This window comes from Phyllobates terribilis, unplaced genomic scaffold, assembly GCF_046119375.1.
Source record: "Phyllobates terribilis strain yellow unplaced genomic scaffold, ASM4611937v1 Scaffold_3__8_contigs__length_932513732, whole genome shotgun sequence".
Taxonomy (NCBI): domain Eukaryota; kingdom Metazoa; phylum Chordata; class Amphibia; order Anura; family Dendrobatidae; genus Phyllobates; species Phyllobates terribilis.
Window position 1 is genome coordinate 54,936,776 of NW_027362763.1, and position 24,072 is coordinate 54,960,847.

A 24,072-nucleotide genomic window follows, 5' to 3' on the forward strand; every position below is an offset into this window, starting at 1 on the left:
TACATCCTGTATTATACCCCAGAGCTGCACTCACTATTCTGCTGGTGCAGTCACTGTGTACATACATTACATTACTGATCCTGAGTTACATCCTGTATTATACCTCAGAGCTGCAATCACTATTCTGCTGGTGCAGTCACTGTGTACATACATTACATTACTGATCCTGTACTGATCCTGAGTTACATCCTTTATTATACTCCAGAGCTGCACTCACTTTTCTGCTGGTGCAGTCACTGTGTACATACATTACATTACTGATCCTGTACTGATCCTGAGTTACATCCTGTATTATACTCCAGAGCTGCACTCACTATTCTGCTGGTGCAGTCACTATGTACATACATTACTGATCCTGTACTGATCCTGAGTTACATCCTGTATTATACTCCAGAGCTGCACTCACTATTCTGCTGGTGCAGTCACTGTGTACATACATTACATTACTAATCCTCAGTTACATCCTATATTATACTCCAGAGCTGCACTCACTATTCTGCTGGTGCAGTCACTGTGTACATACATTACATTACTGATCCTGAGTTACATCCTGTATTATACTCCAGAGCTGCATTCACTATTCTGCTGGTGCAGTCACTGTATACATACATTACATTACTGATCCTGAGTTACATCCTGTATTATATTCCAGAGCTGCATTCACTATTCTCCTGGTGCAGTCACTGTGTACATACATTACATTACTGATCCTGAGTTACATCCTGTATTATATTCCAGAGCTGCATTCACTATTCTCCTGGTGCAGTCACTGTATACATACATTACATTACTGATCCTGAGTTACATCCTGTATTATATTCCAGAGCTGCACTCACTATTCTGCTGGTGCAGTCACTGTGTACATACATTACATTACTGATCCTGAGTTACATCCTGTATTATACTCCAGAGCTGCATTCACTATTCTGCTGGTGCAGTCACTGTATACATACATTACATTACTGATCCTGAGTTACATCCTGTATTATACCCCAGAGCTGCACTCACTATTCTGCTGGTGCAGTCACTGTGTACATGCATTACATTACTGATCCTGAGTTACATCCTGTATTATACTCCAGAGCTGCACTCACTATTCTGCTGGTGCAGTCACTGTGTACATACATTACATTACTGATCCTGTACTGATCCTGAGTTACATCCTGTATTATACTCCAGAGCTGCACTCACTATTCTGCTGGTGGAGTCACTGTGTACATACATTACAGTACTGATCCTGAGTTACATCCTGTATTATACTCCAGAGCTGCATTCACTATTCTGCTGGTGCAGTCACTGTATACATACATTACATTACTGATCCTGAGTTACATCCTGTATTATATTCCAGAGCTGCACTCACTATTCTGCTGGTGCAGTCACTGTGTACATACATTACATTACTGATCCTGTACTGATCCTGAGTTACATCCTTTATTATACTCCAGAGCTGCACTCACTATTCTGCTGGTGCAGTCACTGTGTACATACATTACATTACTGATCCTGAGTTACATCCTTTATTATACTCCAGAGCTGCACTCACTATTCTGCTGGTGCAGTCACTGTTTACATACATTACATTACTAATCCTGAGTTACATCCTGTATTATACTCCAGAGCTGCACTCACTATTCTGCTGGTGCAGTCACTATGTACATACATTACATTGCTGATCCTGTACTGATCCTGAGTTACATCCTGTATTATACTCCAGAGCTGCACTCACTATTCTGCTGGTGCAGTCACTGTGTACATACATTACATTACTGATCCTGAGTTACATCCTGTATTATACTCCAGAGCTGCACTCACTATTCTGCTGGTGCAGTCACTGTGTGCATACATTACATTACTGATCCTGTACTGATCCTGAGTTACATCCTGTATTATACTCCAGAGCTGCACTCACTATTCTACTGGTGCAGTCACTGTGTACATACATTACATTATTGATCCTGAGTTACATCCTGCATTATACTCCAGAGCTGCACTCACTATTCTGCTGGTGCAGTCACTGTGTACATACATTACATTACTGATCCTGAGTTACCTCCTGTATTATACACCAGAGCTGCACTCACTATTCTGCTGGTACAGTCACTGTGTACATACATTATATTACTGATCCTGAGTTACATCCTGTATTATACTCCAGAGCTGCACTCACTATTCTGCTGGTGCAGTCACTGTGTACATACATTACATTACTAATCCTGAGTTACATCCTATATTATACTCCAGAGCTGCACTCACTATTCTGCTGGTGCAGTCACTGTGTACATACATTACATTACTGATCCTGAGTTACATCCTGTATTATACTGCAGAGCTGCATTCACTATTCTGCTGGTGCAGTCACTGTCTACATACATTACATTACTGATCCTGTACTGATCCTGAGTTACATCCTGTATTATACTCCAGAGCTGCATTCACTATTCTCCTGGTGCAGTCACTGTGTACATACATTACATTACTGATCCTGAGTTACATCCTGTATTATATTCCAGAGCTGCACTCACTATTCTGCTGGTGCAGTCACTGTGCACATACATTACATTACTGATCCTGAGTTACATCCTGTATTATACTCCAGAGCTGCACTCACTATTCTGCTGGTGGAGTCACTGTGTACATACATTACAGTACTGATCCTGAGTTACATCATGTATTATACTCCAGAGCTGCATTCACTATTCTGCTGGTGCAGTCACTGTATACATACATTACATTACTGATCCTGAGTTACATCCTGTATTATATTCCAGAGCTGCACTCACTATTCTGCTGGTGCAGTCACTTTGTACATACATTACATTACTGATCCTGTACTGATCCTGAGTTACATCCTGTATTATACTCCAGAGCTGCACTCACTATTCTGCTGGTGGAGTCACTGTGTACATACATTACATTACTGATCCTGAGTTACATCCTGTATTATACTCCAGAGCTGCACTCACTATTCTGCTGGTGCAGTCACTGTGTACATACATTACATTACTGATCCTGTACTGATCCTGAGTTACATCCTGTATTATACTCCAGAGCTGCACTCACTATTCTACTGGTGCAGTCACTGTGTACATACATTACATTACTGATCCTGTACTGATCCTGAGTTACATCCTGTATTATACTCCAGGGCTGCACTCACTATTCTGCTGGTGCAGTCACTGTGTACATACATTACATTACTGATCCTGTACTGATCCTGAGTTACATCCTGTATTATACTCCAGAGCTGCACTCACTATTCTGCTGGTGGAGTCACTGTGTACATACATTACATTACTGATCCTGAGTTACATCCTGTATTATACTCCAGTGCTGCACTCACTATTCTGCTGGTGCAGTCACTGTGTACATACATTACAATACTGATCCTGAGTTACATCCTGTATTATACTCCAGAGCTGTACTCACTATTCTGCTGGTGCAGTCACTGTGTACATAAATTACAATACTGATCCTGAGTTACATCCTGTATTATACTCCAGAGCTGTACTCACTATTCTGCTGGTGCAGTCACTGTGTACATACATTACAATACTGATCCTGAGTTACATCCTGTATTATACTCCAGGGCTGCACTCACTATTCTGCTGGTGCAGTCACTGTGTACATACATTACATTACTGATCCTGTACTGATCCTGAGTTACATCTTGTATTATTCTCCAGAGCTGCACTCACTATTCTGCTGGTGCAGTCACTGTGTACATACATTACATTACTGATCCTGTACTGATCCTGAGTTACATCCTGTATTATACTCCAGGGCTGCACTCACTATTCTGCTGGTGCAGTCACTGTGTACATACATTACATTACTGATCCTGAGTTACATCCTGTATTATACTCCAGAGCTGCACTCACTATTCTGCTGGAGCAGTCACTGTGTACATACATTACATTACTGATCCTGAGTTACATCCTGTATTATACTCCAGAGCTGCACTCACTATTCTGCTGGAGCAGTCACTGTGCACATACATTACATTACTGATCCCGAGTTACATCCTGTATTATACTCCAGAGCTGCACTCACTATTCTGCTGGTGCAGTCACTGTGTACATGCATTACATTACTGATCCTGAGTTACATCTTGTATTATACTCCAGAGCTGCACTCACTATTCTGCTGGAGCAGTCACTGTGTACATACATTACATTGCTGATCTTTGGGAGATAACTATTTTGGTAGCCATTGTTCATCTTCTCGTCATCATCCATTGTTCTTTTTATTTATTTTTTTCTCTTTCAAAAACTTTCCGTCTCTTTTCTTTCTTTTTTCCCGTTTGGTTGTTGAAGGGCGGCTAAGCAAGGACGTTGTCTTGTCTCAGTGACTCTCATCTAGACAGTTTTACAGATGTAAGAACAAAGAATCAATTAAAATCAGTTTAATGGCCTGTGAAAATGGTTGTGTGGTTCATTTTTTTTTGAGCAGAGGGTGCCGCACATTCTAATGAAGGAGGAAGGTGGGTGGCTGCGTCTCCTCTACCTGCAAACACAAACAATAGGCGTCTGATTCATTCTGCAGGGACCTGACACCGATGACACTCAACAGTGAGATTCGAGGGGAACTCGTCTCAGGCAAGAAAATGGTTATAACCAATAGAGAAGAAATCCTGAGAAATCATCCTTGGCCACCACTCATTCCCGATTTGGAGACCTCACTGACAGCTGATGACGAAAGCAATTTACAGGACTGATATAAGAGGCAATGATGGATGAATGGTGCACATTGTATGTGAACCATACACACTAAAGTAGTGGACCATACACAGGAAAGTAGTGGAAACGTCTCAGTCATTGAATTCTAATTCTTCTTTCAGTCCCATTGCCCCCCGGTGTATAACATTTGGCATCTCGCCTCCCGGTGGATAATATCCAGCCCCTCACCACCCAGTGTATATCATCCAGCCCCTCGCCCCCAGTGTATAACATCCGGCCCCTCGCCCCCAGTGTATAACATCCGGCCCCTCGCCTCCCGCTGGATAACATCCGGCCCCTCTGCTCCCGGTGGATAACATCCGGCCCCTCTGCTCCCGGTGGATAACATCCGGCCCCTCGCCTCCCGGTGGATAACATCCGGCCCCTCGCCTCCCGGTGGATAACATCCGGCCCCTCGCCTCCCGGTGGATAACATCCGGCCCCTCGCCTCCCGGTGGATAACATCCGGCCCCTCGCCTCCCGGTGGATAACATCCGGCCCCTCGCCTCCCGGTGGATAACATCCGGCCCCTCGCCTCCCGGTGGATAACATCCGGCCCCTCGCCTCCCGGTGGATAACATCCGGCCCCTCGCCACCTGGTGGATAAGACCCGGCCTTTCAAGGGTAACAAGTCCGTTCATGTCATTTCTTCCTTCTGAATCTTCCCCCATCACCTGTGAGTGATATTATTGAGAAGTGGAAGGAACTGCAGCTACTCAGTCATGAAGTAGAAACCACGTAAGTTACAGTAAGCTTCAGAGCGGGGGGCCGAGTTCTGAGGAGCAGAGGACAGAAGAGTCACCTTCGGTCTGCTGACGCCATAACTGCAGAGTCCAGACCTCCTCTGGTATAACATCAGCACAAACACTGCGCCCCCATCGGGAGCTTCATGGTTGAGAAGCTGCATGCAGTCGTATATCACCAGGCACAATGCTGAGCGTCGGATGGAGTGGTGTAAAGCCGCCACCACTGGACTCTGGAGGAGACATGCTCTGTGCAGTGATGGATCACACTTCTCTATGGAGGAGTCTGGGTTTGGTGATTCCAGGAGAATGTTACCCCCTGACTGCTTTGTGCCTGCTGTACAGTTTGGTGGAGGAGGATGATGCTATTGATTGTTATCAGGGGTCGGCATTGGGCCCTTAGTTCAAGTGAAAGAAAATCTTAATCTTCAGCACAAGACATTGAGGACAATTGTAACTTCATATTTGTGGGAACAATTTGGGGAAGACCCTTCTCTGTTCCCCATGACTGTGCCCAGTGCACAAGCAAAATACATTTTTACAATTGTAAAGTATTGGGATTAATGGACATATAAATAGTTTGGGGTTTAGTTTGGTTTACACTTTAGTTTGTCTGACTTTTCCAGCTTTCAGCCTGCTGCGGATGTGTTGCCTATAAAGTACAATTGGGGTGTGGTTGACTTCATCATTCATGTGTTGTTGGTCCTGGAAATAATACAAAGACTGGCGGGGGTCCAGCACACTGTTCAGCGCAATGTACGTCCAATCCCACTACCACAATGAATGCACCACGCCGCTCCTGTGCTCTGTTCTAGCACCACGCCAGTTTGTTCTATTGTTTTGACTGTCGCTGATTGGCCATTGGTGGGAGACCCCCGTGTCACGCTGTCTCTGTATACTGGAGGTAGGGGGCCTAAGCTGACCCTAAGCTGGGGCCCTGACTAATCCCTCAACCTGGAGGTACTGTTAAAGGTACAGAGGTCCAGGCCGCCAGCGTAACCCCTACCTCCTGAGGATCCCTGCACCTAAGTAATCTAGTCCTGAGAAGGACCCCGATCACAACAAAAGAGGACAAGTAATAATATGCCCACACACAGTACTTAGACGAACGAGACAGTACAAGGGAAAAACCAAAACCACCTTGCATACAAAAACTACACAACTACAACAGAGGGAACACCAACGGGAAAGGAGATAAATGATAAAGCGAGGAAGGGAAAAAACACTCCAAATACACTTATCTCAGAAACTCCAAATACCACGATCCGCTCTGTAAGTCTGTATAAAATGCTTTCACCGACACTTCCCAAACAGACCAGCAGGCATTTGAAGGAGACTCACTACAGCAGCATTGATTGCAGCTGGGCGAGGCTGGACCTCGTCTAGCACAGAGAGAGAGAGAATTAACTCCCTCACTGCCGAAAACACAAAGCACCAAAAAGTCAGCTGCGAGAAGTCAGGCTGTGTAATCGTGACGATCTTCGTGGCGACACACCCGTGACAGTACCCCCCCTTCTACGAGGGGCCTCCGGACCCTCAGGGCCAGGTTTATCCGGGTGAGTCGTGTGGAAGGCCCGAACTAATCGGTCTGCGTTAATATCCGACGCAGGAACCCACATCCTCTCCTCAGGACTATACCCTTTCCAATGAACCAGGTACTGAAGGGACCGGCGATTAAAACGTGAATCGATGACCCTTGATACCTGGAACTCCAAGTTACCATTGACCACCACTGGAGGGGGAGGTAAAGGTGACGGTACCACCGGCGCCACATACCTCTTAAGCAACGATCTGTGGAACACGTTGTGAATTTTAAACGTAGGGGGGAGGTCAAGACGGAATGCCACCGGATTAATAATAGAACTGATTCTGTACGGCCCGATGAACCTGGGACCCGGTTTCCAGGAGGGAACCTTAAGTTTAATATTCCTGGTAGACAACCATACCCGATCGTTCACACTTAGGTCCGGACCAGACACTCTCCTCCTATCAGCCATACGTTTGTATCGGTTCCCCATAGTATTCAGATTCTTCAGCACCCCTCTCCATACTGAAGCGAGTGATGAGGAAAATCGTTCCTCCTCAGGAACCCCCGAAGAGCCCCCCCTACTGAAAGTACAAAACTGGGGGTGAAAACCATATGCCCCAAAAAACGGGGACTTACCAGTGGACTCGCTCCGCCTATTATTAAGAGCAAACTCTGCCAGAGGTAAGAAAGAAGCCCAGTCCTCCTGGTTCTCTGACACAAAACACCGGAGATATGTCTCCAAGCTCTGGTTCATACGTTCCGTCTGACCATTGGTCTGAGGGTGAAAAGCCGATGAGAATGACAAATGCATCCCCCGCCGTGCACAAAACGCCTTCCAGAACTTGGACACAAACTGAGACCCCCGATCAGACACCACATCGGAGGGTACCCCGTGAAGCCTCACAATCTCCCCAATGAACACCTGCGCAAGAGTTTTAGCATTAGGGAGAGCCGGAAGAGCGATAAAATGTGCCATCTTGCTGAACCTGTCCACTACAACGAGTATGACCGTTTTACCCGAAGACGGAGGGAGGTCCGTAATAAAGTCCATAGACAGATGAGTCCAAGGACGCTCCGGGATCTTCAAAGGTAAGAGGGCCCCAGACGGACGGGTATGTGAGGTCTTAGAGCGCGCACAAACCCCACAGGACGCGACAAAAGTTACCACCTCCTTATGTAAGTTAGGCCACCAAAACCGACGCGAGAGGAGATCCACAGTTGCTTTACTCCCCGGGTGTCCTGCCAAAACTGAGTTATGGTGTGCCTCGATCACCTTTTGTCGCAACTGATCTGGAACAAACAGTCTCCCCGGAGGTCCAACAGGGGCGTCCCCCTGAGCCTCCAATACCTCCTCCTCCAGCTCAGAGCATACTGCCGAAACCACCACCCCCTCCTGAAGGATAGGAATCGGGTCGTCCGTATTCCCGGCCCCAGGGAAACTACGAGATAAGGCATCCGCCTTTACATTTTTTGACCCAGGACGATATGTAACGACAAAATTAAACCTGGTAAAAAACAATGACCACCTAGCTTGTCTGGGATTCAGACGTTTCGCGGACTCCAGATATAGCAGGTTCTTGTGATCGGTGATGACGGTGACCGGATGGACTGCCCCCTCCAAAAAATGGCGCCACTCCTCAAAAGCTAACTTAATGGCCAAGAGTTCCCTATTGCCGACATCGTAATTCCTCTCAGCGGACGACAATTTTTTAGAGAAAAAGGCGCACGGATGCCACTTACCAGGGGACGAACCTTGTGACAATACTGCTCCCACCCCTACCTCGGAAGCGTCTACCTCTACAATGAATGGCTGTGACGCATCAGGTTGAATGAGTATGGGTGCCGAGGCAAAACATTTTTTCAAGCAGGAGAATGCTTGACAAGCCTTGTCAGACCACCTAGAAAAATCCGTCCCCTTTTTAGTCATGTCTGTGAGAGGCTTAACCATGGACGAGAAATTACGAATGAACTTCCGGTAATAATTAGCAAACCCCAGGAAACGTTGTAGTGCCTTAAGATTCTCTGGCCGATCCCACTCAAGAACTGCCCGCACTTTCCCAGGGTCCATACGAAAACCGGACGCTGAAACCAGGAAGCCTAAAAACTGGAGTTCCTGTACGGCGAACACACACTTTTCCCATTTGGCATACAGTTTATTATCCCGCAAGATCTGTAACACCTGCCTAACGTGCTCCTGATGAGACACCAGATCCGGCGAGTAAATTAAGATATCATCCAGATATATGACAACAAACTGTCCCACCAGGCGGCGAAAAATGTCATTAACAAAGTGTTGGAACACCGCCGGGGCATTAGTCAGACCGAATGGCATGACAAGGTTCTCATAATGCCCCTCCGGAGTGTTAAACGCCGTCTTCCACTCATCCACCTCCTTCATCCTAATCAGATTGTACGCCCCCCTGAGATCCAACTTAGAGAACCATTTGGCGCCCACGATCTGATTAAAGAGATCGGGAATAAGTGGGAGTGGATACGGATCTCGGACCGTAATCCGATTAAGTTCACGGAAATCCAGGCAAGGGCGTAGGCCTCCATCTTTCTTCTTAACAAAGAAGAACCCCGCAGCCACCGGTGAAGATGAAGGTCTAATATGCCCCTTAGCCAGACTTTCTGAAATATAATCCTTCATGGCCTGCCTCTCAGGACCAGAAAGGTTATACAACCTAGCTTTAGGTAACTTGGCCTCAGGGAGCAGTTTTACAGAACAGTCATACTCGCGATGAGGAGGTAGTTCCTGACACCCTTTCTCCGAGAATACATCCTCAAAGTCCGCCAGAAATGGAGGTAAGACCCAAGGAGTAACCGCACCCATGACCGTGTTCATGCAGTTTTTATTACAGAATTTACTTCATTGGCTTATCTCTCTGGTTTGCCAATTAATAACCGGGTTATGCTTAGTTAACCAAGGAAGGCCCAACACTATAGGAGTGGGAAGACCCTCCAACACGTAGCAAGACAACAGTTCTTTATGTATCGCCCCCACTTGAAGTTTTACGTCATGCACAGCTTGCAAAAAACTTCCCTGACCGAGAGGCCTGGCATCGATCGAGAATATGGGGATGGGTTTAACCAACTCACTCAATCGCATACCTTGAACCCGGGCAAACCGAGCATCAACCAGATTAGCCCCGGCCCCACTATCCAGAAGAACAGATATCCTCTCAGTTCTCGTACCCACCACCACCTCCGCCGGTACGAGAAACTGAGACGAACCTAGGGACGAAATACCTACTCCCAGATTGCCGTCCACCACACAACCTGGGATCAACAGTTTTCCGACGACTCTTCACTCTGCAAGGGACGGGATGGACACCCCCCAATAAAATGTCCCTTTCTCCCGCAGAAGAAACGCCTTCCTGTCTTATGGCGCACCACCGGTCCCCTCCCACGAAATGATGTCCCTCCTAATTGCATAGGCTCCTCTGGACTGACCAGGGGAACCACCATATGAGGGGACCTTGTAGGAGGTGGAGTCATCACAGGGGGTCGAGTTATCCCGCACCTCTCCCGAAGCCGTCTGTCAACGCGAATAGCCAGGGCCATAGCGGCTTTCAGTGACGCGGGAGAGTCATACTGTGCCAACACATCCTGTAATTTGTCGGATAAACCTTGACAAAACTGGCTCCTAAGAGCCGGGTCATTCCACTGGGTGTCCGTGGGCCACCTACGGAACTCCGAACAGAATTCCTCCGCCGGACGATCTCCCTGCTGGATCCTACGTAACTTAGACTCAGCAAGGGAGATCCGATCTGGGTCATCATATACGAGTCCCAGAGCAGCGAAAAACCTATCCACTGACTGGAGAGCCGGGGAGCCCGGGGGAAGAGAGAACGCCCAAGATTGTGGGTCCCCTTGTAGGAGCGAGATGACAATTCCCACCCTTTGTTCTTCACTCCCCGATGACCGAGGCCGCAGCCGAAAGTACAATTTGCATGCCTCCCGGAAAACAAAAAACTTGTCCCGCCCCCCAGTGAACCTGTCAGGGAGAGCTACTTTAGGTTCTGGTCCGGCTTGCTCCTGAGGATGCAAAACCTTGGACCTAACGTCCGCCAGCTCCATGGACAAACTCTGCAACTGCCGAGCTAGACCGGCTACTGGATCCATGGTAGCTGGAGAAAAACTAAGTGGGTCGGTGAAAATGTCACGCTGTCTCTGTATACTGGAGGTAGGGGGCCTAAGCTGACCCTAAGCTGGGGCCCTGACTAATCCCTCAACCTGGAGGTACTGTTAAAGGTACAGAGGTCCAGGCCGCCAGCGTAACCCCTACCTCCTGAGGATCCCTGCACCTAAGTAATCTAGTCCTGAGAAGGACCCCGATCACAACAAAAGAGGACAAGTAATAATATGCCCACACACAGTACTTAGACGAACGAGACAGTACAAGGGAAAAACCAAAACCACCTTGCATACAAAAACTACACAACTACAACAGAGGGAACACCAACGGGAAAGGAGATAAATGATAAAGCGAGGAAGGGAAAAAACACTCCAAGTACACTTATCTCAGAAACTCCAAATACCACGATCCGCTCTGTAAGTCTGTATAAAATGCTTTCACCGACACTTCCCAAACAGACCAGCAGGCATTTGAAGGAGACTCACTACAGCAGCATTGATTGCAGCTGGGCGAGGCTGGACCTCGTCTAGCACAGAGAGAGAGAGAATTAACTCCCTCACTGCCGAAAACACAAAGCACCAAAAAGTCAGCTGCGAGAAGTCAGGCTGTGTAATCGTGACGATCTTCGTGGCGACACACCCGTGACACCCCGCTGTGTGCCCCCAGTTTCTGTCCTGACCTTTTCTAGGCCTTACTGAACATGCACCTTTCACATACTTCACAAAGAAGTCCCACGTGGTGTCGACCGGACAGGCTTACGCTTCCACTATATATTCGTATTAGGCGGATTAATAAAACCGCTTGTTACTTTATTATATGAAAAAGCTCCACAAAGTAGAAAAAAAAATCAGACGTCTCCATTAAAAGCTTCGTCCACAAATTGTGTATCCAGTAAATGATCCTGGAATCTCTCCTCTCGGTGAAACGCGTCGCTGGCGGTATTATGAGCAATATCACCGAGAGGTGGAGAAAGGTCAGCGCAATCTCTTCTAATTGAATTCTGCGCTGAATCCCGGAGATCCCGGGGTGGTTTATTGATGAAAGCAAAATATCTGGTTTAAATTATACATTAACATTTCTCTGGTAACTTTATTCCTGCGGAGCTGTAATCCTGCAGCCAGGAACGTTTTAATGGGCCCTTAATCCTTTATAAAAAAAAATAGCTTGAGCCTCCTGCTGAAGGGATGAAGAACGTGTGAGGGTTTTGTGAACGTTTATTTATATCGCTCCGACATGTGCTGTAATCCCATCAGATCCCGGACGCAGCACGGCGTCTCCGTATCCCACACACTTCAGGGACAATATCAGGGCAAAACAATTCACCTCTCATTGTGTGTACAGCAACAGCGAAGAAGCCAGAGCAATAACACGGCACTATGAGGTATCCTACAGGTATGGTGGGTCCTACAAGTATGGGCACTATGGGTAGTCCTACAAGTATGGTGGGTCCTACAGGTATGGGGTATCCTACATGGAAGGGGAGTCCTATGGGTATGGGCACTATGGGGAGTCCTACAGGTATGGTGGGACCTACAGGTATGGGGAGTCCTACAGGTATGGGGTATCCTACAGGTATGGGGAGTCCTACAGGTATGGGCACTATGGGGAGTCCTACAAGTATGGTGGGTCCTACAGGTATGGGGTATCCTACATGGAAGGGGAGTCCTATGGGTATGGGCACTATGGGGAGTCCTACAGGTATGGGGAGTCCTACAGGTATGGGCACTATGGGGAGTCCTACAAGTATGGTGGGTCCTACAGGTATGGGGTATCCTACATGGAAGGGGAGTCCTATGGGTATGGGCACTATGGGGAGTCCTACAGGTATGGGGAGTCCTACAGGTATGGGGAGTCCTACAGGTATGGGGTGTCCTACAGGTATGGGGAGTCCTACAGGTATGGGCACTATGGGAAGTCCTACAAGTATGGGGGGGTCCTACTGGTTATGGTGGGTCCTACAGGTATGGGGAGTCCTACAGGTATGGGCACTATGGGGAGTCCTACAAGTATGGTGGGTCCTACAGGTATGGGGTATCCTACATGGAAGGGGAGTCCTATGGTTATCGGCTCTATGGGGAGTCCTACAGGTATGGGGTATCCTACAGGTATGGGGAGTCCTACAGGTATGGTGGGACCTACAGGTATGGGGAGTCCTACAGGTATGGGGTATCCTACAGGTATGGGGAGTCCTACAGGTATGGGCACTATTGGGAGTCCTACAAGTATGGGGAGTCCTACAAGTATGGGCACTATGGGGAATCCTACAGGTATGGGGTAACCTACAAGTATGGGGGAGTCCTATAAGTATGGGCACTATGGGGAATCCTACAGGTATGGGGTATCCTACAAGTATGGGGAGTCCTAATAGTATGGGTACTATGAGGAATCCTACAGGTATGGGGTATCCTACAAAAATGGGGTATCCTACAAGTATGGGGAGTCCTTCAAGTATGGGAAATCTCACAAATACAGCACTACGGGGAATCCTACAAGTATAGGGAGTCCTACAAGTATGGACGCTATGAGGAATCCTACAAGTATAGGGAGTCCTACAAGTATGGACGCTATGAGGAATCCTACAAGTATGGGGAGTCCTACAAGTATAAGCACTATGGGGAGTCCTACAGGTATGGGGTATCCTACAGGTATGAGACTATGGGGTGTCCTACAGGTATGGGGAGTCCTACAATTATGGGGTGTCATACAGGTATGGGGAGTCCTAGAAGTATGGACACTATGGGGAGTCCTACAGGTATGGGGAGTCTTACAAGTATGGGCACTATGGGGAGTCCTACAGGTATGGGGTATCCTACAAATATGGGGAGTTCTACAAGTATGGGGAATCTCACAAATGCGGCACTATGGGGAATCCTACAAATATGAAGGCATTCTACAAGTATGGGGAATTCTAGAAATATGGGAAATCCTACAAGTATGGGGAATCCTCCAAGTATAGGCACTATGGGGAGTCCTACACGTATGGGGAGTTCTTCAGGTATGGGGTATCCTACAGGTATGGGACTATGGGGTGTCCTACAGGTATGGGGAGTCCTACAAGTATGGGGAGTCTTACAAGTATGGGGTGTCCTACAAGTATGGGCACTATGGGGAATCCTACAGGTATGGGGAGTCCTACAAGTATGGGGAATCTCACAAATACGGCACTATGGGGAATCCTACAAGTATGGTCACTATGGAGAATACTACAAGTATGGGAGTCCTACAAGTATAGACACTATTAGGAGTCCTACAAGGATGGAGAATCTTACAAGTATAGGCACTATGGGGAGTCCTACAAGTATAGGCTCTTTGGAGAATCCTACAAGTATGGGGAGTCCTACAGGTATGAGCACTATGGGAAGTGCTACAAGTATGGAAATCCTACAAGTATGGGGTATCCTACATATATTGGGAGTCCCACAAGTATGGGGAATGCTACTAGTAAGGGGAATCCCACATGTATGGGCACTATGGGGAATCCTTCAGGTATGGGGAATCTTACAAGTTTTGGGAATACTACAAGTATTGTTGGTCTATGGGGAATCCTACAAGTATGAGAACACCTACAAGTATGGGGAATCTTACACGTATGAGTAAGGGCTTATTCAGACATGTGAGTTTGGTCCAAATTTGATCAGTTTTGTTTGAAAGGGAAAAAAAAAAGTTTCTCCACTTCTCCTATCTAGCAGTCCTTGAATAACCGTCGACACCACGGATGACATCCTTGTACTGTCTGATTTTTTTGACGAACCCATAGACTTCCGTCGCCGACTTTGAGCCAACATGCGGATCAATATCGATCATGTCTCCACGATTTTGCACGGAGCACTCGGGGTGCAAAAAATATCTGACGTGAACAGCCCCATAGACTATACTAGGGACGAGTGCTTTTAAATCCATTTTTAAAGGGATGTGGATAGGTCCTGACTGACCTGATTTTCGTTACGGGGGATGGGGAGTTGTCAGTGTTTTACTTTATTTTTGATTGCAGGAATTGTGATCATTTGTTCTATTGTTAAATAATGAAATATTTTTTCGTTTTTGTGCTTTATTACATCCGTACATATTACAGTTTTATACTTACTTGACCTTTTATGTTATATTTTTCAGCTAAACACCACATTAATGGAAATTCAATGGTCGAACCATTTCCCGAAGGGACGCAGATGGCGATATTTGGTAAGTAACTACAAAATATATAGAAAGTTATGGACTAACCAATATCAGTGTGTTAAAAAAAAGTATTCATACCCCTTGAACTTTTCCACATTTTTTTCACGTTACACCCACAAATCTAAATGTATTTTATTAGGATTTTATGTGATATCAACACTAAGTAGCGAGTATTTGTAAAGGAAATAATACAGGGTTTTCTAAATATTTAAAAAATATAAATCTGAAAATTGTCAGGTGCATTTGTATTCAGCCCCCTGTAGTCTGATGCCCCTAAATAAAATCCTTGCCTCCAGAAATCACATAATTAGTACATTGCGTTCATCTGGGTGTAATTTGTTCTCAGTATAACTACAGTTGTTCTGTGAAGGCCTCAGACATTTGTGTGAGAACATCATGGATCAAACAGCGTCATGAAAACCAAGGAGCCCACCAGACAAGTCAGGGATAAAGTTGTGGAGAAGAATAAAGCAGGGTTAGGTTATAAAAAAAATAGCCCAAGCACTGAACACCTGAGGGAGCACTGTACAATCCATTATCCAAAAATGTAAGGAGTATGGCACAACTGCAAACCTACCAAGTCATGACTGTCCACCTAAACTGACATCCCAAGCAAGGAGAGCACTAATGAGAGAAGAAGCCAAGGGACCCATGGTCACTGGAGGAGCTGCAGTGATGCACAGCTCAGGTGAGAGAATCTGTCCACAGGACAACTATTAGTCGTATTCTCCACAAATCTGGCCTTTATGGAAGAGTGGCCAGAAGAAGCCATTTTTGAAAGTCATAAGAAGTCCTGTTTCCATGTAGGGGACACAGCGAGCATGTGGAAGGAGGTGCTCTGGTCAGATGAGACCAAAGGAGAACTCTTTGGGCTAAATGTAAAACGCTATTTGTGGCAGAAAACTAACACTACACATCACTCTGAAAACACCATCCCTACAGTCACACATGGTGGTGGCTACATCATGCTGTAGGGAGGCTTTTCTCCAGCAGAGGCAGGGAAGCTGGTCAGAGTTTATGGAAAGATGGATGGAGCTAAATACAGGGCAATCCTGGAGGAAAACCTGTTAGAGTCTGCAGAAGACTTGAGACTGGGGCGTAGGTTCAACTTCCAGGAGGATAGCGACAATAAACATCCTGCCAGAGCTACAATGGATGGTTTAGATCAAAGCATATTCTTTTGTGTGAACGGCGTAGTTACAATCCAGACCCAAATCCCAGAGAATCTGTGACAAGACGTGAAAATCGCTCATCACAGACGCCTCCATCCAATCTCACTGAGCGAGAGCGAGTGTGCAAAGAAGAAGGGGCAAAATGTCACCTCTAGATGTGCAAAGCTGGGGAGACCCCAAAAGACTGCAGCAGGAATTACAGAGAAAGGTGGTCCTACAAAGTACTGACTCAGGGGGCTGAATACTAATGCACCTCACAATTATCAGCTATATATTTTTTAAATAATAAAAAAACTTTGTATCATTTCTTTTACACGTCACAAATACTTGTTACTTTGTGTTGGTATCAGATAAAATTCCAATAAAATAGAAGTTTGTGGGTGTAACTTGAAAAATAGTGAAAAAATTCATGGCTATGAAGACTTTTTCAAGTTCCTGTATCTAGTCCTCCAGAGTAGGAGACACTCTTTGTAGCTGCTCTGACTGATTAATAATGGACTCTGATTGTATCTTATATATTGATCATTGTGAACTCATATGCAATAAATTAAAAATATTTGGGATTTTTTTCTCTGAAGGTCGACCCGCTGTCCACTGCCAGTAGTTTCCGTATTTCACCTTGCTTATAAGCAACCGCTTAGAGGTAGATTAATAGCAAATTAACGATTTTGAGTGATTATTTTGGATTAATTACTTCTTTTTGTTTAATGAAAATATTTAATCCACACTTTTAATAGCCGACTGTGCGCCCCCCCATTGATGCAAAGAAATGAAATCTAAATTGGGACTGATGGAGTTAGACTAATGTTACCCCAGCCTCCCTCCACAAGATCGAGTTGGATTGAGGATATTGAAGGTTGTGTAATTATAGCGAAGGTGCTGACGCTCTGCCAAATGCTCTAATGTCTCAATTCGGAAAACATTTGACCCTAACTATGGACTCCGGGCAGCGAGGCCGCCCTTCACCCAAATATCTCTTTTATAGCCAGGTACTAATGTCCTCTAGATTCCTTATCAATATGTCTTGGGAGTGTGGGAGGAAAGAGGAGAACCTGGAGGAAACCCACACAAACACGAGGAGAACATACAAACTCCATGCAGATGTTGTCCTTGGTGGCGCTGCAAAGCACTACCTAGAAAACCAGTGAAATGTAGTTCTATGTGTAATTGATTTAGGAAGAAGGTCCTGGCAGGGTACTATTTTATTGCCATGAATACATTTTTACTCCCAAGAAACCTCTTCTCCTCTTCCTATCTTGTAAAAGCTTGGTAAACTGATGAGTAGAAGTGAGTCGAATCGATTCGCAAGATCTGGACCATTGGCCACATCAGTAATCCGTGGTCACTGGAAGGGAGTCCTGAGAACTTCTTCTGCCATCCCCGACTCCTCTCCTGAGAACTTCTTCTGGCATCCCCAACTCCTCTTTTGATTAGCCGGCCCTGTGATGTTGTGCCAAGCCGGCTGATCAAAAGAAGAGCCGTGGATGATGGCGGGTAGGTGTCGGTTCTCAGGACTCCTGTCCAGCGGGCACAGATTAATGAAGTGGCCGATGGTCGGGGTCCAGTTTTGGTGGCAAAAAATGATCTACATGAGCAGTATCGCAGTGACGTAGCTTCCTACAGAAGAGATTTGCTTTCGATCAGATCTGTCGTTTGGGGACATTGGATAATTTATGGATTTTCAGCCTCAGTCTCCTCTCAGATTAAGATCCTGGATAGTTAAAGGGGTTTTCCACTTTATCAAAATGCTTTTATACATGTAAAATAATAAGCAGTCAGGAACTCTGCCTCCCCAGGTCCACTGTCAGCTCTCCGCCACTTTTCCTGTCTTTGGCTACAATCCATAGCACCACTGCAGCCAATCACCGTGCTCAGCATCTCTTGTCGTCTACATCGATGCTCTAACATTTTTCTCAAAAACTTCTTCAGAAACACTTGGAGTAAGTCACTAGGATAAAGTAGCGCCGAAATGGAATCCATTCCAAACTAGGCACCGTCCAATCAGAAGGCTGCAAAAACACTCAATAGGAAAAAAATTCTTCTAAAAGTTCACCGAAATTTCCGGTGATCAAAATTTTTCTGGCAGAAGACGCTTTAAGAAACGTTTTCCTCTGGAGTGGAGATGCCTACAAACTGTGCGAAAACCACCCCCTGGACGTCTTCCAAGTGTCTTTTTAGCCTTCCCATTGACTTGTATTGTCAATATATGGCGCCTTTTCCAGGCGGAACGTGTCTGAAGATCGGACATGTCGCTTCTTTTGAAAGTTTAAAGCGTTTAAAAGAAGCTGAAAAGCCCGGAACATATGAACCAGTTGTTTTCTTTCCTAGAAATAAATATGTTCATTCTTTTGGTTGTTTTTTCCTGTGTTTTCCACGCAAAAACTCCAGAAAACGACACAGTGTGAATGTACTCCAAAAACTGCCCAAGGAGCATTTTCCTAAGCGGTTTACTCTTGAAAACCTTGTCGAAAGCAAAATGAGAAATTTTAAGTACACAGTGCTATATTATATGATGATTGCAATATATTTAGAGGATAGAAACTTTGATGGGAGGAGGAGGGCTTCTTTCAGACAAAATGTTTCATTTGCATTAATTAGCAGTCTCCATAGGGGTTGAATATTTTGGCATTGAAAATCTTTCGTTAGAGATAGCCTGGGACAAGCGCTTGTTATTCAGACTAATCCATTGACTTTTTAAACGCTTTTGCAAGGCACTTTTCAAGGGGGTTGATCACTTTCGCAAGGCACGGTTTAAGGGGGTTGATCACTTTCGCAAGGCACGGTTTAATGTAGTTGATCACTTTCGCAAGGCACGGTTTAAGGGGGTTGATCACTTTCGCAAGGCACGGTTTAAGGGGGTTGATCACTTTCGCAAGGTACGGTTTAAGGGGTTGATGACTTTCGCAAGGCCTGGCATAAGGGGGTTGAACACATTCGCAAAGGCTCGGGTTAAGTGGTTGATAACTTTCGCAAGGCCTGGTGTAAGGGGGGTCGAACACTTTCTCATGGAACAGTTCAAGGGGGTTGATCACTTTCACAAGGCACTGTATAAGGGGGTTGAGCACTTTCTCAAAGAACGGTTTTATGGGGCTGAAAACTTTCTTACGGAACGGTTTTAAGGAGGTTGATCACTTCTGCAAGGCACGGTATAAGGGGGTTGAATACTTTCGCAAGGCACGGTTTTAAGGGGTTGAAAACTGCTGGAACACTTTATATAGAGGTTTTCAAGACGATTTTAGGCTTTGTTTTCATTTTTTATATATATATATGTGTGTATATATATATATATATATGTATATATATATATATATATATATATATATATATATATATATATATATATATATATATATATATATATATATATATATATATATATATATATATATATATATAAATAAATAAAATAACCATGGTAAATCCAACAGTAAAGATCCTCCAAGTTGTTGTCCTTGGCAGCTCAGGAAGTTACCGTAAAACTGATTATAATTAACAGAATTTCAAATTTTCCTGCCTGCCCCCAACAAAAAAAAACCCAACAAACCCACCCCCAAATAATTTATTTCTAAAACATTTTTTATACTAATTTATATGAGTAAATAGATTCTATCAAAATCCACCATCCTCCTCCCCCTACTATACAGTAAGAGATCCCCCATCACGCAATTTTGGAGAGATATTTCTTTCTTTTTTTATTATTATTATTATTATTATTATTATTGTCTTATAGATACTATATTCTTTCCTGGGGAACTCATCATCTTTATTAAAAATTATTGTAATTTTTATTTATTTATTTTTTTGTATTTTTCACTTGAGAGTATTAAAGATGACTTGTCATGGGATCAAAAGTGCCCAGTTGTTGGTCTTGTTTTATTCCTGCTGATGACACCCCTGATGTCACGGTTGTGTTAGAGGTGACAGACAGTCGCCCTGCAGTTGGTTGCAGGAGATCTCTACTTTTGGCATTACAGACATCTTCTTATAGGCTGTCTCTAGGACCCAGCGGCTACCTCCCTCCCTCCTCCCTCCAGGCTGATTCACACCCTGCCTGGGTGTATAAATACCTGCTGTGTTCTAGAGGGAGGTGCCGGCGATATTCATTACTACTGGTGAAGGCTTTAGCAAGAGCAGTACTTCGTACTCTATGGAGCTTGAGGCCGTGTGCGCATTTGTCTGGAGTTCGTCTAAAGCTAAGCTATCCCCCCCCTGTTTGTCTACCCTTGTTGTCTATAGAGTTTAGTGGAGATCAACTAGTGCTCATCTCCTCCCTTCCCTAGCCTTAGCCATATGCTAGGGAAAGTCAGGGCGAGGCACGCGTGCGGTGATTGGTGAAGAGCCAATACAGGGACGTTAGGGAAGACAGGGTGACGCTAGATCAACCTAGGAGGTCTCCACTCCCCCCTTTCCCTAGAGTCTGGGCTCCCTTTCCCTTTTCCCTTTCTGTTGCTCTAAGTCTTTCCTTGCTTGACACCTGAGTATTGTGATTTTGTTTTTTTAAATCCGACATATACATTTCCAGAGATATGGGCACTTTATATTTAGTGATTATTTTTATAGCCTTTACAAGAGGTCATAGTTCAGAGGATTCCTCGGGGGCGTGGCTTAAGACTTCACTGCATAATTAACTGTGAGAAACGCCCCCGTGGAACTGTACAGAAAATTTAAAAAAAAAAGAAGCAGAATATTCCGGGGAGCACCAGGATTGAAATAAGAACAAAAACTGGACACTCTTGACCTGGTGACCTCTTTAAAAAAAAATATAAGATAATGACAACATTATGACGATGGGCCTCTGTGTTCAACGTTTTTATCTTCTTAATGTGATAACTGTGAGCAATGCAACAATAACATTTACTTTTTTATTTGTCTATTGTTTCTTAGCTCTATCCGTGAAAAACATTCATAGAACACCTGCTTAAAAAACGGACGTCTGAATGAGACCTAAGTCTAAAGCCCCCATACACATTAGCCTAATGATGGCCGCACCTGTCGATATTGACTGGTTTGGACGGCACTCCAATGTGTCTGCAGGGGATGTCCTATTTCGGACTGTCGATCTCCTTGTTCTCTCAGGGATAAGTCAACAGCAAAGATAGCTGTCCTTCTCATACAGAACACAGGAGCACTCGGCCAAGTAGGCGTTTCCTTGTATGGGAGACTCGGCAGAACGATCGGCTAAGTCATCGGTCAGCCTGCAGCCATACAGTATGTATTGACGGCTTAAGCTTACACTACCTGTAAGTTGACTTACTTTATGGCCCAAATTTGTGCGCGCATAGTAGATCACACTGTTTCCTGTGAAGCCACGCCCCCTTGTCAAGCAATAGGCGGCTCTAGCGTTTGAGACCTTTGCCACTCTGACGAGGCTATTTCCATATTTAAATTCCCAGAGGCGCATAATATGGCCTATAAGTCCCCTTACACCTACGTGGCGCTCTGCACAAAGAGAAACTTTAGCCTTGATACCTCGTTGGATGTTTCTCACCCAGCCAAACCCTTGATATTCCATCAGAGGTTTCTCACCCAGCCAAACCCGTTCTCTCAAGCTTTGTACTGATGAGTGGAAAACACCCCGAAACTCATGTCAGTAAATGAAGTTTCTGGTTTGGCCTCTTATCATAAGTCATGTGGTAAGGCTCGATATTGACTTTGAGGATGGTTGTTTCCAATAAGTGACACTAAAGATTCTGACTCACGTCTTCCTTTCTAAAGAGGTTATTTCCATATTTTAACTCCGATAATAAATTTGACTATTTTTTGGGGGGGCGAATGTCACCAGAATTCTGGCACAGTTAGCGCAGTAACTTCTCCCATAGAGAGGATGAGAAGACCGGGACTTTTGATATTGATAACTTTTATATATTTGTTTTGTTCTTTTATTTCACATTTTTTCATTTCTTGTTTATATTATGTTTTATAATTCTTTATTTGTGTTTGACCTTTTTCTTTCTTTTTTTTTTTATCAGTCCTCAGTCTGTCTGCCTTGCTTCAATGTCTACGTTTTTACTTTTGCTTATCTTTTCCTTCTTTTTTTTTTTTTTTTTTCTCCCTTTTTTATATATATTCTTTTTTATGTTCCGAGTTTTTCTTTTTCATCTACTGATTGTTGCACTTTGTGAATGTTCCAGACGGTACAATGCGACATGTTCCTGAACAGTGCCGATCAGACTTGTTTTCCGCATTGTCCCGGTAACATTAGCGCTTTTCAATCATTCCCCGACGCACGCCCTTTTGTTCGCCCTGCACTTTTGTTCTCTACTCCGTGGGTACATTTTAAAACACTTCCTGCTAATACTTGATAAAATGTAATTTTATATGTTTTTTTTTTGTGTGTTTTTAACATTTGAAATCCTAAATACGGAAATTAATCATCACAGCGGGGGGGGGGGGGGAGCAATTTAGGGCTGATGTAAGAGTCTTTTAAATTACTATTAATTGATTCAATTAATGTAACAATCATTTTAGGTAAAAAGTAACACTGAATAAAATTATTTGAATAGATGTTTTCGGGGCTTCATTTTTTTTTTTAAAGAGGTGTATAATTTAGCAATCCATGTCCTTTTAGTGCATGTGGATGTCGTAGCTGGGGGGGGGGGCATCCACTTTGGACCCCCAGGAATGGCTAAAGTCACTACCAAAAGTTGGCGGTCACGCTGGTGCACCCATCCCATCCTTGTATTATCAAGTCATATTTATGTGATTGACCGCCATGTAATACAACATTTTGCCTGCGGGTGATGCTATAGAGGAAGGAAGCATCTACGCGGTATCTTCTCCCCAATCCAGTGATCGATTGTCTCTGGAAGGGCTGGGCTTTAATTTTGCATATTGATTTTTTTGGGAGCCGCTTCCTCCTGTGCTCAGTGTTGCCCCCTGTGGGGCAGATTTGGGAGATGGATGAGATAGTGGAGCTTCGACACTTGCCTTTAATTATCTATAAATTGTCCTTTTTTTTTCCTCCAGGCATGGGCTGCTTTTGGGGAGCAGAAAGAAAGTTCTGGAGGCAGAAAGGCGTCTATTCTACTCAGGTCGGTTTTGCAGGAGGCTACACACCCAACCCTTCCTATCAAGAGGTCTGCACAGGTAGGTAACCACCGATATTGGAGGAATGAGGGACGTTCATTTCTGCTGAAAGTAGGATCCAACGGGTTTTTAAATTTTTTTTTTAAACGTTGTCCCACGGGTGATGACTGTCATGAGTGGACACAACACCAACCGTGCAGAATCATTGGAGCTTTACACATTGAGTCTTCGAGAAGTGGTTGTCAGAATATCCGAGTCCCATGGAGCGTACTCTCTGGCCCATGGACCTTTCTGAACTTTTACAGAGTGGTTATAGCGCTGTGCGCCGCCTGTCATATTCTTAAAGGGGCTTTGTCAGCAGAAGATGACTTTGTTGTTTAAATTAAGTTTTAATATTACATGTTTAATTCTTGAGAAAAGATCCTGATACTTCTTATCTTGTAGAGATCACTTCTCAGCAGTCATCACCTATATACAGATAACACAGAATCCACCATTCACAATAGGTGATGTCACAGCTCACCTCCTCCTCCTGTACAATCAATGATAACTCCTCTATATACAGTAGATAACA

The 24,072-nt window shown here is 44.8% G+C and overlaps 1 protein-coding gene across 5 annotated transcripts in view; it reads left to right on the forward strand.

Moving 5' to 3' along the window:
• The window catches only part of MSRA (methionine sulfoxide reductase A), a 331,431-nt gene that overhangs the window by 136,639 nt on the left and 170,720 nt on the right, over positions 1–24,072 (forward strand). For 4 of the 5 annotated variants that reach the window (XM_073673879.1, XM_073673883.1, XM_073673880.1 and 1 more), the window contains 2 exons: positions 15,238–15,306; positions 23,439–23,558. In XM_073673879.1, coding sequence (XP_073529980.1) covers positions 15,238–15,306; positions 23,439–23,558 — 189 coding nt within the window. Of the gene's footprint in view, positions 1–12,473; positions 12,520–15,237; positions 15,307–23,438; positions 23,559–24,072 lie in introns of those variants that run through there. The other variant, XM_073673881.1, reaches the window with a different exon arrangement.